At 35.3% G+C, this 18,187-nt stretch overlaps 1 protein-coding gene across 1 annotated transcript; it reads left to right on the forward strand.

The window, feature by feature from the left end:
* The first annotated feature begins 73 nt into the window (after positions 1-73).
* LOC128224458 (heat shock 70 kDa protein 12A-like) lies at positions 74-6,421 on the forward strand. The gene is made up of 5 exons (XM_052934298.1): positions 74-164; positions 2,919-3,230; positions 3,602-3,829; positions 4,096-4,255; positions 4,480-6,421. Exons 2-5 carry the CDS (start codon positions 2,928-2,930, stop codon positions 5,523-5,525), a joined length of 1,737 nt encoding a protein of 578 aa, XP_052790258.1. The 5' UTR covers positions 74-164; positions 2,919-2,927; the 3' UTR covers positions 5,526-6,421.
* The last annotated feature ends 11,766 nt before the right edge of the window (positions 6,422-18,187 follow it).

Raw genomic sequence — 18,187 nt, forward strand, 5'->3', positions numbered from 1 at the left:
CTGTTACTTTAATACATCACGCATTGGACACATGCTCATTTTTTGAAAACGAAAGAGGACTATATATACAGTTAATGTTATCAGACAGATGACAGCTTGTGCGTGCAATACAAGCACACTGAATCGAGAACGCATCGATTAAACAAGGAGTCTGTTTGATCCAGGTAGGCGTTTTATGTAACTCATATATCTTTTACATAAAATATGTTTGGTAACAATATATTTATCGTATGATTTAACTATGATGTAAATGTTAATAGAACATTTTTCAAGATGGGATGAAAATGGCTGACTGCAACACTTTGAACTGTCTTAAGCAATAAGCAAAGTTTGCGTTCAGGTGATCATCGAGTTTATATATATGGAAGCGTATATCGTATATTCTGATATGATGTAATCATGTACTATTGTTTATGCCAACTTGACGAGGTTGACGAGGTTGTTAAAGAATCGTATTATTATTACCACAGGTTAACATAAAACAAGTCGACCATAGTGCATCACCTTATCATCACTTTATGCGACGTGCGCTTCCATATGCGATTTGTCGAACCGGCTCAAAATTAAACTTACATTATAGTCTTATATCAGTAACACCCAATGCTACGTGACTAGACATAAACAAAACTAAGCGGACTTACTACTATAGCAGAGGACCCGGAACAAAACAATGTTATATTGTTTACGCTCATATAAAACAGAACATGCCCAACGGATTGAGCCCTGACATTTTTCAGCATCAGTTGCGGCCCTTTTTCATACATATACATATTGCATAATGCAACGGCAATACCTAAGAATCGGAACCTTAGACGCAGGGGTCAAGGCCAGCGGGTGTCTCACTATTAATTGGGTCACAGAATATTAAGGTGCAATCCCTGTCGTTGCTTGACACTTGTCTCACCGAACATTAGCTTACGTATGTAATTGTTACTTAAATTATTAACGCACAGTTGTATCGTTTAAAGACCCTTTTTACAAAACATTTGGGGTACAAACCCAGTTTTAGCATGAACCTACTGTATTTTTACAAGTTCTCCTACAAACCGCATTATTCTCAACCAACTCAAGTCAGCACGTTTATTATCTCCCTTAATTTTAATTAAAACTTTATCGTCGTCCTCAAGGATATCAGATACATGTAATAAGTTGTATTACGTTTGGTTGAATCATTTTTGTCATTATTAGACAAACACAATTTGTATCATAATGTTCTCATTGGCATCCGGTAGCTAACTCATGCTTAACCATGCTTTACCATTGTCTCTTTTTAAGTTTAAGCTGAACGCACTATACTGCACAGATTAAACAATTCTGTTAAATAAAAATGTGCTAATTTGTCTGCAAGATGTGTCAATTCCTTGACTTGTTTTGCACGAACGATATATATATAACTATACCATACATATCTCAGTAACAACCGATGTATGTCAGTTACTATTATTCCATTTGATTGAATGTGCCTGGGCGGCGGGTTAGTTAAGGTTGCATTCGTCCGGGGCTCCGACACGTCATTCTTGTTCAATATTCAGTAACAGTGTCAAGTGTTTCAAAAAAGAAGATAATGATAGTGGGGGTAATATGGCGTTGATTACAGTTATCTTTATTCTCAACAACGTTTCACGTTCAATGGCATCACCTTCGAATCCTATAACTTGGACGCAAAATACTTCGATTTGAAGGAAGCTGATGACGCACTGATATATATTTATAAAGATTTTGACAATCAATTCTGACTATGTTTTGGTATATGTCAATTGCATCTGTATCACCTGTTAAAGGATACATCTTATTATAATATGTCTTGTTTGTGTGTTATCTTAGATATATTGACCTTGAACAGATAAACGAGGGTGGTATATGATGATATAATAGTACAATGTGTTTACTTGTCTGTATCGCACTGGCTGTGCGGTTTGCATTAACAAATAGTTTGTTTGGTAATAGATAATTAGATAAATAAATATTACTTCCTTGTCATGCATAATTCAGCAAGCAGCCGTATATGTATATAATATGAATGAGCTGCTCGTCGTTGTGGAAATTTGAACACCTCGGCCATTTTCCATCGAAAACAACCTGGGATGTATACGATCATGTTTTAACTACGCTGCAAGCAGATCGCATTTATAAGCATATCAATCTCGCAGTTAAGCCTAAATACTTAAATTTTAAAATTCTTAATGATTTATGCATTTCTCCACTTGTAACTTATTTGAACTTAGATATGAACATTACACGTTAAACACTACAATTAATAAATATTAGTAATATGAATTTAAAGAATGAGTTTTTCTAAAGCACTGGCTCGTCGTTTGGCGGAGATGGCCGAGGTTTTCCGATTGACTTTAGCAGCGACGTGGGTTCTAGTAGTTAAGGTCTAAATTGTGGTCATAGAAGGACTTAAACAAGTTCCAAGCTCCTAAGAGAATCAATGAAAGAGCTTTACTGATAAACATTAATCTAAAAGAATTTAATAATTATAATTATGCATATCGATTCTGGCGACGATTTTTTCTCGATTCAAACAATATCGGTAAACCTCATTGTTGTAAAATATGCTTGACTCGGGGTGGGATGCAATTGTCTCCCACCCCTGATAAGTAGATCCAAAGAACTGGCCATGCTGGAAATCCATATCATGCCCACGGGCAAAAATAAAATAAATACCCGTATGTAAAAAAGACCATTAAAATGCATTTTTACTATATTTTGTCTAACTGATATGGGAGAAAAGGCATCTACCATGGCCTCTCGTGTAAACCATTTCCGGAAAAACACAATACGCTCAGGTAGGGATGAATCTTTCATGAGATGCCATGGAAGATACTTATAATATTATGGGAGATAATTACAGTCTGTTGATGCCACCACTAACATGTATTAAATATACCTAAATAAATGATATTTTACATCAGGAAATCAACATGCAGGAGCAAGAAAGGGCGCAGCAGAAAATAGTCGTTGCATTTGATTTTGGCACTACATACAGTGGGTATGCATTTTCACACAGCAATAACCCATTCAAAGTGGGTACTTTTTTGTGGAAGTCAGGTCAAGAAAGTCTTGTAACACAGAAAACCCCAACTTCCATTTTACTGAATCCGGAGGGCAGTTTCCATTCTTTTGGGTTTGAAGCCGAAGACAAATTTGCTAATTTATCCAAAGCTGAAGAACATGGAGATTGGAGACTTTTCAGACAGTTTAAAATGATGCTTTTAAGCGAGGGGGTAAGTCTTTTTATTGTTTAATTTTAAACATTTTAACTAATATTGAGCTTAAATAGTCATTTTATCAAATATATTTTATTATAGTTCTATATAAGTTAAGTTCATACTTATTTCCGTGATCTCGATTGTGACGAAAGCTGACAGCTTATAGAATCACGTATTTCGACATTGAAGTATACGACAGATAATGTTTGACTTATGATCATATTGTATGTGGTTTGCCTATGTTATTTTGTACTTTCTTTACCCTCGTTTAATATATGTAAGTCTTTGACATTGTTTCCTTCATACAGGGACATCGTAAGTTATTTGGATACTGGGTTTGTTCCTGTAGTTTTCATTGCATTGCTCATGTTCTTTCATTACTATAGCAACTAAAGAGGTCTACTACAATAGCTGATGTTTCCAAGAAGAAGGAACATGAAATGCCGGCCATTGAGATATTCGCAATGTCGATACAGTACCTGAAAGACCATTTCCTTGAACAAATAAAGAGCCAGGGTTTGGACGAGACCAGTTTTATTGTGCAGTATGTCCTTACTGTGCCGGCAATCTGGGGTGATAAAGCTAAAGCCTTTATGAGGGAAGCTGCAATGAAGGTTTGGAAGGCCGTTTTAAATATTCATATTGAATTAATTCATGTATAGTATATAAAGATATAACAATACATCATAAAACTTAAACATTATTGTGAGTTTAGTATGCATCGCTCAAATCTGGTCGTTGTGATGCTAAACTCGACGCATATAAATGTTTTCTCCTCGTCTAATTTCAAGAAAACAACAACAACTATAAATGACTTGTACTGTCGTCGACAGTGTCGATGCCGACGTTTATCATATGTCAAATATATTAACAATTACAGGCTGGGATCGATTCAGATAGTTTGACCCTTGCATTAGAACCAGAAGTGGCTTCGATCTGGTGTAAGTCTCGTGAGTCTGGCAGTCAATACGCACACAGTCAAGAAGCAAAGATATCGCTCTCTGGTGAAGGCACGCGTTACATGGTCGTTGATCTTGGAGGTAACACACAAACTAATTTAGACAGTTGATCTCTTTAAATATGTATATGAAAACATTACAGAAACAAACCTGTACAGTTGTCGAAAGTTTAAAAATAAACCCCACTTAATGGCATAGGGTCAACGCCAAAGACATTTAACACAAAAAAGCAGAATCATGAAGATTTTTTTTCAGTTTCAATCATGCCCTTTACTAAATATATCCTGATATTCTTGTGTCTATAGGTGGTACTGCAGACATATGTATCCATGAAATCAATAAAGACGGTCTGAAGCAAATAGGAAAGGCCAGCGGTGGGCCGTGGGGAGGAACGAACGTTGATAGAAGACTTCTAAAGTTCTTCAAACGTCTTGTTGGAACGCAAGCTCTGGAGGCTTTAAAAGATGAAGGGATGAATGATTACTTTGATCTCCTTAGATGTTTTGAGGCAAGCAAAAGAGAATTCGATGGAGAAGCAAACAAGAAAATGTCGTTCAAGGTGCCAGGGTTGCTCCAGGAGTTATGCGAAAGGTTTAATGGGAAGACCTTAAGCGACAGGGTGCAAGAGTTATTTAATGCTGACAAGGTTGAATTTAAACGTGACAAAATGAGAATCCATTCCAGTGAAGTAGCAAAATGGTTCGATGCTCCGATTTCAAGTCTTGTCAAGCATATACGAGGAATTTTTGAGGACAGACAAATTGGAATTATACACACGATTGTGTTGGTTGGAGGGTTTAGTGAAAGTCCGTTCGTTCAAAACAAAATAAAGAGAGCATTTTCAAACCGACGCGTGATCGTCCCTTATGAGGCTAGTCTAGCTGTTCTAAAGGGGGCCGTGATTTTTGGACACAATCCAGATGCAGTAACATCCAGAGTTCTGAAGTACACATATGGCATATCTGTTGATCTCCCGTTTGATGAAGAAAAACACAGCGAAGAATCGAAGTTCTTTAAACGTACTTTCAATGCTTGGAGAGCGAAGGATTGTTTCAAACCTTTTGTTAGGGTCAACGATGAGGTCAAGTACGCTGATAGAATTTTGCACAAATTTGCCCAGAGAGATTGCTTGTCCTCTTGTGTTCGGATTTATCGATCCACGGAACACTCACCAGTCTATGTGACCGATCCGGGGTGTGAATATATTGGAAAGGTGGAAATTGAACATTCAATCGAGTACGTCACAATTGAAGTGACGTTGATGTTTGGTACCACGGAACTCATGGTGAAAGCACGATTAAAGGAATCGGGTCGCGAAAGGATTGCAGTTCTTCAGTGCCTGGAACAGTGAAATTACAAACACACACATGCAAACGCACGCTCGCACGCACGCACACACACACACACACACACACACACACACACACTGTTCAAGCATGTTGTGTCAACATATTGTGTAAGCCCTCCCATGCGGGGTGTATATTCGAAAGATAAACGCATAAGGAACCAAACTTAACTGTGCAGGGGCAATAACCCCAATGTTTAATGTTAACGATAGTTTGATAGTTGTTAAGTGTAGTTGTCTTGTACCATGGTAACGTTTTGTCACTAGTTTGGTGTTTGGTTGTATTTTTTTTTTAATCCTTTAGCAAAATATTGGTTAAGGCTACTTTTGATTTATTATTGATTTTGCGGAAATGTCCTTTTGAACTATATCAATGTTAAACTCTATATCTTATTATAGAAAGTATTACGTTATTAGCATGTTATGTTGAACCATTGATTGAGAGACGATGCCTTTCAAAATAAACACATTGTAGTTTATCTTTTTAAACAAACTTATTGAGGCCAGATACATGGACTTAACTATGTCTTCGCACAGTTTCAAACGTATCCATGCACTATGTATTTGTGAAACGTACTGCCCAATTAATTGCAATAGAGTGCATGCAATCAATAATACATACTTACATTATATTCGTGTTAAGACCTATCTAGTTTTCCTTCATGATGCACTACAGTATTGGGGTTAATCCGCGATTGCTTTTTTTGCTTTGTAATTTGGTGTTATATTGCTTACATGTTTGCTTGAAGCCAGTCATTTTTTTCGCGTTCTTTCTAACGGTCTTACCGGTGAAAACTCTATTTGAAACTGGAACTGAAATGCTGTGTGTCTAGATGCCTATGTAACGCCTCTGTTGATATGTCGTAATGGTCTGATAAGCCTAAATGAATGAAAAAAATTGACTTGCGTTTATGGTTCTTCTCAATATTCCTCCTAGTAATGTTTTGTGAGGTACATACATTATTTACCTTATTAAAGAGAGGCAGAAAGACCTTTGTTTGTTGTTGCAAATATCTAGCCTCAAAAAATACGCTTTAAACAATGGAAATGAACAACACCTTTATAAATGTTAGGAGGAGAAGCTGAATGCGGCATGTCGATTTTGTATACTTAGTAATGCATTATATAAGCATATACATTGTAGTGTTGTGGCAATAAAAGAGTGAACGCGTTTTAACATTCAGACCAACGGAGTCACGGAAACTGGTGAGCCATGTTTCTTGAATCAAAGAAAACTGCGTTATTACAACAAAATCCAGTCCATTACAATGCGTCTGCTTCGAAAACTCTTACATTTTCAGCCAACGCAATTGCAGGTAGGCAATTATTAAGAATTTCAACTTTCGTGGTGTGTCCGCCTACCGCAACTCATCCGATACGCTCTCCCTGCGTCAGATTTTGCGTTGACAATCTTTCATTCAATGAGGTAGTATTCTACGAAAGTTAGATAGCGTGATATAATGCTTAAATGATTTTGAATGGCTCATTCGCTACGCTCTTTCTTAATCATTATGTTCATGTCATCAAACCATTACCAAAAATTCAACCTATTATCACTTAAGCCTAGAACTTAATGATTGCCTATCTGAAGTTTCATTGACTGAAAATGTAGATTTAACTAGGTTGTATTCTAAGAAAATTTAACTTTTAATAACGCCCCTTCCCTAAACATTCCGAGACATCAGTCGTTATTTCGATGAACGAGGTAGTTTTATAGTAAAATTTACGGCACCAAGCCTACTATTTTCGGAATAGTTTTCACTTTGGTTTAGGTAAAGGATTGCGTAGAGTACATGTATTGTCTCCGCAACGGGTGGGCATAACAAGCATAACAATGTAGGATAATAATAGCAACCTTTGTTTTGTATTCATTCCAAAAGCGTTAAATTTTTATGTTACTTCGGGCGCAAAACATACTCGACACATGTATAACAAACAAACCTCGGTTTTTACTGATAAACCGTTAACTACTTACTAAATAATGTATTTATGGAAAATATGAATTACTGATAACAAAATTGTAATCGTGTATTTAATAGCAGAAAACGCAAAAATATTAACTGTGGTCTACTATAGTCTTATAAGGTAGAAATACCATAGTTTATGCTCATTTCTTTCAAATTAAACTCGGCATCCTTCATAAGAGCCATTGTTTTCGACATTTGTTTATCCTTTTTGGAATATTAAAACAATATTAATAATTGTGGTAAATCTTATTTGGGATTAAGCGTGCATTTTTAAATTATACGTATAAGGTCCTAATTCTGATGTTGTACCAAGCTCCATACAATGTTCCTGTAGCTGTATAAAAACAATTATTTTTTATTAACTTAAAATAACATTTCATTTATCTTTCCCACGTTATACATATGAGTATGTGACGGAGACCATCCTTTGCATACACTGACTGACGCAGTTTAAATTGAGCCTATTTAGGTACAAAACAAACCCGGAATGCTTCTTCGCTTTCGATATGTTTAATATGTTCAATATTCACTTCATAGTACTTCCAATCTTGTATTCTGTCAATCCTTTTCAGTGCCAAGTATACTACAGAGTAGACATTTTATAGTTTAATTAGTGCCTTACAGTGCTGGAACAACGATGATAGTCCATTGTTAAATAAATTCAGCATGGACTTTTTGAGCTACAACCAAGCCCGAATATTGTAAAACGTGGGGTTTAGAAGTTTACTCTGATAGATGTGAAATGTTGGTGTCTAGAAAGAGAGTAACGGAAAATGGTGAGATGGGTATAAACTCATAGAAGTTGTAGAACATTTTAAATAGGGTAATTATGTAGGTACTGTGTTTAACTACACTGAAGATTTTGTACTCAGTCAAGGAACTTTAGTTGGTAAAGGTTGAAAAGCACTAAATAAATACTCTGTTAGTGAATGTCAAACCTATTAAATTAAGCCAATTACAGTTTGTCAACTATTTGATACTGTTGATGTTTTAATATTGAATAATGGAAATGAGATATGGGGATAAAGTAAGAATCAAGAAATAGAACATATGCCTTTAAAGTTTTGTAAAACATTATAACATGTTAAATCATCAATTTGTAAAGTAGCTGTTTATGGGGAGCTAGGTAGATAACCGTTGCATTTTAATATTTTATGTTAGCATTTTGAAGTTTGGGTGTACACTACAAGAATGTAAAAAAATAGTGTACAAAGAAGATATGAAAACATATAAATGGTTGTTGATAGAGGCAAACGTTATTGGGCATCTTATGTAAAGAACAAATTAGACAATCGCGGCAGGTTTTACAGATATTTTGAATAACCCAAACAATGTAAACGTAATTTTGAAACATTTTATCAAATATCTTGAATACAGTTTAATATGGCTAAATGTAAAAAGTAATTAACACTTATCAACAAATTTTTTTTCAGGACTTTACTGGCAAAGAAGCCATAAAACGGTAGGAATACGTCAGTATTATTTTATATTCAAATAGGATTTCTTAGAATAGACATGAAAAATTAACAATCGCCTATCTAAACCAAATGAAAAATATTCATTTGTTTAGTAAATAATAACAGTCGTGGCAGGCAACAGCAAAACAAGCATTAAGTTATTATTGTTCCCTTTAAATTGTATATGCAACTAATTCACATGACTTCATAACTTTCATATGTGAAATTGGTTTTTGCGTCATATTTATTCATTAAATTAATTCGAAAGTAACAAGTAATATGTATATTTTGTTGTTCATGTAATCAAAATGGCTGGGAGTGCTTTAAGCGACGATGATCCCTGCTTGTGCTCGTACTATGGGTCATTATCGCCGCCCTTGTATTAACATAGAAGCCATTATTTTTGTGCTTAAAGCATGATAGTAAAATGTTTGTTTTCGGTTTGTAGACGTATCCTAAAAGGTTTTCCCCGACCCTAATATTGGTACAGCATCACGCATTTGATCAGTTTAGCAGTTAAAAGAAATTATGAAATTCATACTAAGGAATAAGGTATTACAGGAAATGATTCCATGATATCAATGTTGTTATTTTTCTTTTAGGACTTCAAAGACGAACTGAATTATTTTTGATGCGAATTGAGCACTGCGTCCATCAGACATGAAGCCGAGGTTTTAGGTACAAGTAAATAAATCCAGATCAATAACTAGCTTGCGTATTAGTGAATACCGTTGTAATTTATCCGCACGCTACTAGTTCATTGTATATTACAGTGGCGAATTCAGGAATTCAAACTGGACGACAACCGTCAACCCTCTCACAACTTTTATTTCACTGAGGTATTGAAATGTCGCGTTATAATGTCATTGAAGCATGTTAACCTTTCATTTAATAATACTTTAATATATCGTATAAAGTGATCAGTATGTAATAAACGACGTTACGAATAAATAAACATGCAGAGATAAAAGTTACCAATGGAAAATGAAATGTAATAAGACCTTTAAGCAAAAACATGGTCACGTGACTTGTTATCAACTATCCTGATGAGAAATTCACGAATGTTAGATGATTCCATTTCTTATCTTTAGTTTATAAAGATTGTAGGCGATGTTCAGATCACCTCACTAATTAATGTTTCGTCATATAATATAACTTATAATCAAACTAGAAAAGTTGAATAGGTATAACATTTTGAGTTATTAGACGTGTATATTTCCCATGCACAAACTTTAGTTCATTATGCTGGTAAAATTAATCTAACTCTGTAATTTGGAAGTTTTAATAATGGCAGAGGCAATTGCAGATGAGATTAAGGACGAATACGATCTTGTTGCTGCGATTGACTTCGGAACAACCTATAGTGGTTATGCCTTTTGCTTACCGAGCGACACTATCCGGATAAACAAAAGCTGGAATGCTGGAACGGAGCAACTGTTATCCCTGAAAACTTCCACTACCGTTCTGTTAAATCCGGAAGGACATTTTCACTCGTTCGGGTTTGACGCAGAGAACCATTACACAAGTCTCGCAGAAGATAACAAACATCATGGTTGGCGCTTGTTTCGACGATTCAAGATGCTATTACATAGTAATAAGGTAATTTTATTGCATCGTGAAGAACCAGTTCAATTGTTCGATATCGCAATCATTCGTGGTGAGATGGTTTAACTCGAGAGGTCTGAGTGGTTTATTAATTATCATCTTATTTTAAAGCTGCACTCTCACAGATTGAACGTTTTGACAACTTTTTTTATTTTTGTCTTGGAACGAGCAAATTTTTGCGTAAATATCTGCAAACAAGTAATATAAGACGGATGTCAAAAGATCCGATCGCAGATTTTTATATTGCAGCTCCAAAATTTATGTTTTATGCATTTTTCTTAAGCCGTTAGTAACGGTTAAGCCATAAAACACTAAATTTGGAATGGAAATAATAAAATCTGCGATCTGATCTTTTATCAACATTCTTTCATCACTATTTTGCAGATATTTACCCAAAAATCGTCGAAATAAGCGCCGACCATGATGTTTATCATCTGTATTTTTGAAATACTCAACTTTACGATAGTACTGTTGTGAAGTTTAGAATCTTTATTTATGAAAGCACATGCTTCGGAGAGATTTACAATCATAATTTAATGTAGAAAAAGGAAATATTTATGCACTTGCTTATATCTCCATATAGAAACGTTTGCGGTTCTGTAAACTCTGTAGAGGAAATATTGTGTTTCATGTTTTACTATAGTAGAGTATTTGGAAGATTAAATAAACAATGTTTCTGTATGTTTACACATTTCCTAGATAAGGTCATGAATGCAAATAACCAGTTAGTATGTTACTTATTAAGTGGCAATCGCAAACCATAACTAGTTAATCTGTTAGTGCTGTTTAGCTAAAGAAAAGGTTATAGGTGGCAGTTCTGAGCACTTTTAAGCATATTTTAAGTATTATGATATTTACCTTACCAAAAAAGTAACACGAATATTAGCTAGATAGCTAGATAATTATCGCGAATTTTAAGAGATTAGCACAAAACAATTCGCGAACGCTATCAGGTTATCTTACGGCAGTTATATTGCCACCATATATGTCAAAATGAACGGTGTATTTACATTACAGACCCTCTCGATGTCTTCAACTATACAAGACATTGAAGGCCAACCAATGGAAGCATTCCCTATATTTGTTATGGCTATACGGTTTATGAAAGAGCATCTACTGAATGCAATTAACCTTCAGATAACTGGGATAAAACAGAGCAAAGTCAGGTTTGTTCTGACAGTACCAGGAATTTGGGACGACAAGGCAAAAGCTTTTATGAGAGGGGCAGCCGTCAAGGTTCCGTATATACTATGATTTTAAAATACTTGAAAATTGTTGTCAGATACACAGTGTAACCGGTTTCATTTATATACTTTCCCTTTGTAAAAGAACTGCTTATTGTCTTTCGATGAAGATGATAACACTCATGGTCATCTCAAGTAACTCACGGAAAATAGTTCATCGGTTCAATATATAAGTGCATTTGAGTTCCATCCAAAACATCCTCGGGTGTTTGCCGGCGCTTTATAAAAGGTAGTTCGTAAAATTGATAATAATAATATGAGTTCATTGTATGTTTAAGTTTTATTACTCAGTTCAAATTGATTACCAATGAAGTATATTATTGTATAAATAATTAAGATTCCTAAGTCCTTAGGTGTAACTACTTAATTTTAATTACTACGCGATATACTTGCAGCACAGTTAAATGTAAAGAATTCTGACATTGTAAACCGTTCTTATACATCCGAGATTGCTTTCGATGGAAAATGGTCGAGGTATTCCTATTGTATACAATTGCATAACGAATCTATACCATTAATGAACATGATTGAAAAATACCACCGAACAAGATTGCAAGGTACTGAATATAGTCTTACTCGCATGTAATAAGCATAAACAGTAGACGGAGCTTTTTCAGCGGGCGCTCATCGCACTTTTTGACTCCGTGCCTATTTATCTCAAATTCAGGTTTTGCTTATAATCGCAGATAATAACATCAAGACCTCATACTTTTTGCAGGCTGGAATTGAAGCAAAACAGTTGAAGCTCGCCTTGGAACCAGAAGCGGCGTCTATCTATTGTAAAACGCAAGATTTCGACGCCAAAGCAGCGTTCTATGATGCAGGCACAAAGTATATGGTCATTGACATCGGAGGTAAATTGTATGTCTTAGTCGATTTAAAATCAGATAAAATGTGCATTATTCGCGAGATTTATAAAGCATATGTGGATACGTGCCTTCGTACTTGGACGAATAAAATGGGTACGGAAACCATAACCGGACTACCCATTTAAATTGCTGCGGACAAATAAGAAAACGAATCGAAATAATACTTTTTTAAAAACAAAGATACCTCCAAATACCAAAATGATTCAACATGCTATAACTTCTGGTTTGCATTTTAAAAACGTAATGAAAATTATAAAAATGAAAACGACTACAGTAATTATTAAATAACAAGCAAATTCGTTGAATTGACATCCCCCGCCTGATTGGGCTTAGTCAAGGAATGGAAATCAAATGTTGATGAAATATATATATATATATATATATATATATATATATATATATATATATATATATATATATGAGTTTGAGTTTGATTGCAACTGTTTGAAATAAAAAAAATATTGTATATAATATAACATTTAAAATTGACCAAGATGACTCCATGTTACCCAGTTCCAAACTAATCTAAGATTTTATCAAGGCAAACATTCTGATCAAGTTTCATGAAAATTGGTCCAAATATATTGCAAAAAAAATATAGCCTCTAGGATGTCCACAAGGTGTATTTTTAAGATTTGACCCAGTGACCCCATTTTTGACCCCACATGACCTACTAGTTTCGATCTATTTCAATATTTCATTGATTGAGCCTCAAGAGTGTTCCCAAGATTTCTGTAAGATATGACATAGTGACCTAGTTTTGACCAATATGACACACTTTTAAAACACAGTCGAAATTTAACCCAAAAGAACATTCTGACCATGTTTGAACTTAATCAGACCAATCACCGCTATAAAATTGTTTCGGACAAGATTTTTCTAAGATTTGACCTTGTGACCTAACTTCGATCATATGTGTCCAATATTACACCAAGGAAAACTTTTTGATTAAGTTATTATGAATATTTGACCATGTATAATGCCTCTAGTATGTTCTAAAGATTTTTCTAAGATTTGACCTAGTGACCTAGTTTTCGACCTCATGTGACCCACTTTTTTAAGTGGTCTATATATCATCAAGGGGTACATCATGACAAATTTTGAACATAACTTGACCAATCATTACCATGATATGGTTCTGGACAATATTTTTCTAAGATTTGACCTAGTGACCTTAGTTTCGATCCTATGTGACCCAGTTTTATTTACGACCAAGAATTTATCAAGGAAAACATTCTGATTAAGTTAAATGAATATTAGACCATGTATAATGCCTCTATTATGTTCCAAAGATTTTTCTAAGATATGACCAAGTGACATAGTTTTTGACCCCATGTGACCCACTTTTTTAAGTGATCCACATTTCTTCAAGGGGTACATCATGACCAATTTTGAACATAACTTGATCAATAATTACCATGATATGTTTCTGGACAATATTTTTCTAAGATTTGACCTAGTGACCTAAGTTTCGATCCTATATGACCCAGTTTTATTTACAACCAAGAGTTCATCAAGGAAAACATTCTGATTAAGTTTAATGAATATTTGACCATGTATAATGCCTCTAGTATGTTCTAAAGGTTTTTCTAAGATTTGACCTAGTGACCTAGTTTTTAAACCCAAGTGACCCACTTTTAAAAGTGGTAGAGATTTGATCAAGGGGAACATTCTGATTAAGTTTGAACATTTTCTGATCAATGCCTACCAAGATATGGTACCGGACGGACGGACGGAAGGACGAAATGACGGACGGACAACGCCAAAACAATATCCCTCTCCCGAAATCTTCGATTCGGCGGGGGATAATAAACGGTTCTACCACTTCTAAAAAATACACGCATCCAATAAAAGGCCACACACGCTGGCGCCAGTTACATACACGTACGTGGATGACGTTGTGCGCAAAACATAACCCACGCATACACGTACAGGTAGTGATCGCATCCACTTAAGTGTTAGTGTCTAATCAGGCAATCGCATTTTTAAAAAAAAAGCGGGAACTATTTTCTAGTCTTAAAGTACACGTGTTTTTGAACAAGCCTTTGTTTTCTAGATTGAATAATAATATGAAAAATTCATAGACAAGCTAGAGTAAGCGAACATTCAAAAATAATCCCTGTTTGAAATTCTAGTCTAGTCTAGTCACATGCGAGCTAAAGTTTTCTACTTGTGTAAACATTTACATACTTCTTACTATTCTAAGTTTCTAACATATCTTAATACATGTAGGTGGCACAGCAGATATATCCGTGCATGAAAAACTACCAAAAGGAAAGCTGAAGGAAATCCACAAAGCGAGCGGTGGGCCTTGGGGAGGGATAGTCGCTGACGAAAATTTCCTTAGATTTTGGGAGGACATTTTCGGTACAGAGTGTATGGTGTATCTAAGAGAAAATTACATGAGCGAGTATTTTGATCTCCTGCGAAATTTTGAAACCAAAAAGCGTTGCTTGGTGAACTTAGAGTCAGAGACTAAAGTTTACTTTCGCATCCCTTACCATGTACGCGAGTTTTGCGAGGAAAAATGCAAAACGTCTTTAGACAAAATCATAAAACAGTCTAAGTTTGCGGAGTATATAGAAATAAAAGATGGTCATAAACTGAGAGTTGATAAAAAATGTTTCATTGATTGGTTTAAAGACCCAGTTGATTGTCTTATTAAACATGTCGAAACAATTCTTAAAGAACCAAACAATAAGTCCGTGCAAACAGTCATTCTTGTTGGTGGTTTAGCTGAAAGTGCTTATGTGCAGGATGAAATAAAGAAACGGCTTGATGTAAAACGTGTATTAGTTCCTGATCAACCTGGTGTTGCTGTGTTACAGGGTGCCGTCTTATTCGGACACGACTCAAAAATAGTTTCATCTCGAATTATGAAGCATACATACGGTATTTGTATACATAAAAAATTTGACTGTGCAGTGCACGATGAGTCACTGAAATACTTTGATGCATTATGGAATCAATGGCATGTAAAAAATTGTTTTGCAGTTTTTGTTCATGCTAATGAGAAAATCGCAAGGGATAAACCAATAAAGCGAACATTTTTTGAAAATGGAAGAAACACAACGTCATTGATTGTTTACCGATCGACAAACAAAACGCCAAGTTATGTGACTGATCCCGAATGCGAATGTCTAGAAACATATATCATAGAGCACCCAAAGACAGACGTAGATATTGACGTTACTTTTCAATTTGGAGACACGGAGCTGTTAGTGACCGCAAAGGTAAAGGACCATGGAACAGAAAAGACTTTTTCGATCAAAAACTACTGGCAATCTGTGAAAAAAGAATAAATATATCTTAATAATTTTAAATGGTGTCATCGTGTTTAACACAAGTATTCACATGTAGATGTGTTGATGCATTGTCGTTAATCGATTGTCTGTGTTGGCAAAGTTCACTAGCATGCACTTGATAGCTATTTAAACCATACTGAGGACCTGTGACTACCAACAATTGTTTAAAACAAACTGATCAGTTGCATTAAAGGCATGTTAATATTATTTGCACAAAATGTTAAAACGTTGTTAATATGTACTCGTGTGTTTGGTTAGTGTTTTGTGATAGTGTTGTTACTTGTAACGGTCCGCTGTAGACGGCGGAATAGTGTAACGGTCCGCTGTAGGCGGCGGATGTGCGTTCATAATATAACATTCCGTTATAGGCGGAAGTACGTTCATAGTACGTATGTTAACTTGGTTGGTAATATGCAAATTAGCAAAGCCTGGGCTCTGTGTGGATTGAGAATTTACTGTATATAAAGACCAGCGGACCCCTTCGTGGTCGAGCATGCTTTTCTCTGAAGGGATCTGTTGGTGTTTGTTTGGCGTCGCACGTTACAGTGTTGTTTGTTCTATAGAATGAGATACATTGTGTGTAAGGATTATATGTTATAAATGATGTATTAAAATAACAATGTGTAAGTTTTTTATCATGTTAAAACGTGTTTTAGTCATTCATGTTTGTAAAATTGATTGTTCATAGCTGGATTTAATGAAAAGGTACAATTTTCTCTGGTACATCCTATCATCTGCTTTCAACAAGGCACACGCTTTTCTTTACATAACATGATATACCAATATACATATATGTGCATGTTACATTAATTTACATAAACCAGCCTGAAGGACTTAAAAAAGCCAGATTATCTTTCATAAGGCTGATTTTAGCATTGGAAACATGCTGCGTAAGTGTCAGGACCGGTTTCCAAAACAATCTCAGCACGACTTTTTGCTTATAAATTAAGTAACGGAACGTAGCTTACATGAAGGTTGTTTCACGTAAAGTCTAAGCATAGACGTTTTGCTTAGATTTTAGCTGATTAAAGACAGTGAGCTAACATGTAAGGGCTCCTGATTCATAGAGCAGCCCGGGCTCTCTATACAGCTATGGTGTAGTAGTATGATGATGGTGATAATGATGATGGTGGTGGAGGTGATGATGATGGTGATGGTGGTGGAGGTGATGATGATGGTTATGATGATGGTGGTGGTGGTGGTGGTGATGATGCTGATAATGATGATGAGGACGACGACGATGATGATAGGGCTAGCTCCTTTTTTCGAAGAACAGACTAAATGATGATGATCATCATTATCATTATACTAGACAACCTTTTCGAATAACAGACAAAACATGAAGACGATCATGATGAAAAAGGCTATCAAAATACCTAGACAGCTTTTTGGAACAGACTAAACATGATGATGATGATGTTAACTAAAACTGTTTACTATGGCATAGCATCACTCACATATTCTCCACAAGGTTGACATTCTTCGTGTAAATTGTTAATTGTTTAGATGTTCTTAACAACATAAGGAAATACCCTGATCACCACTTAAATTTACTGAGAAATAATTACATGGAATCAAGGATTGGTTGTACTCCTATCAGTCATTGTCATTGTGTCAGAGTAGTCTGCCTTTTGTATAAGTTGAAAACACTGACACATATTGTTTTTATATGACGTTTCTAGTACTAGTATTGCATTTCACATTTTAAAGTTGACAAATTGGGAGTCCAAAACTGACACATTGTGTTTATAGAAGATTGGCCATAATTTAGCTTTCCTTTGCAGAAGCACCCAGGCCCCAATGTCTCAAATTTCTTGAGAATAATGTTTAAAAAAATAATGTACTTTATTCAATTTGGCTTAATTTCATTCAGCTTTTCCTTGTATAAGCACACATGCCACAATATCTCGACTTTTATTAAAATCCCCGCCAAATGCCCACTCACCCCAGGGACCCTAGGTAAGGTCCATTCCCCGCTATATTTGGTGCTATATTTAAAGTCCAACATGTCATAACAATGTTATCATTTCACACATTGTACCAAAACCAAGATGGTGACCATAAACCTGCTAAAATGGGCCAAGCAATAACAAGAGGGCCAAATGGCCCTGAATCGCTCACCTGTCATATATTGCACATTGGTTTGATAAGAAATCTGGATGGTTCAAAGTAGTTAAGGTTTTTTAGAAGTCTGGGTCATTTTTTACCCCAATGCCAAAGT

Source organism: Mya arenaria, chromosome 17 (genome assembly GCF_026914265.1).
Source record: "Mya arenaria isolate MELC-2E11 chromosome 17, ASM2691426v1".
Taxonomy (NCBI): Eukaryota; Metazoa; Mollusca; class Bivalvia; order Myida; family Myidae; genus Mya; species Mya arenaria.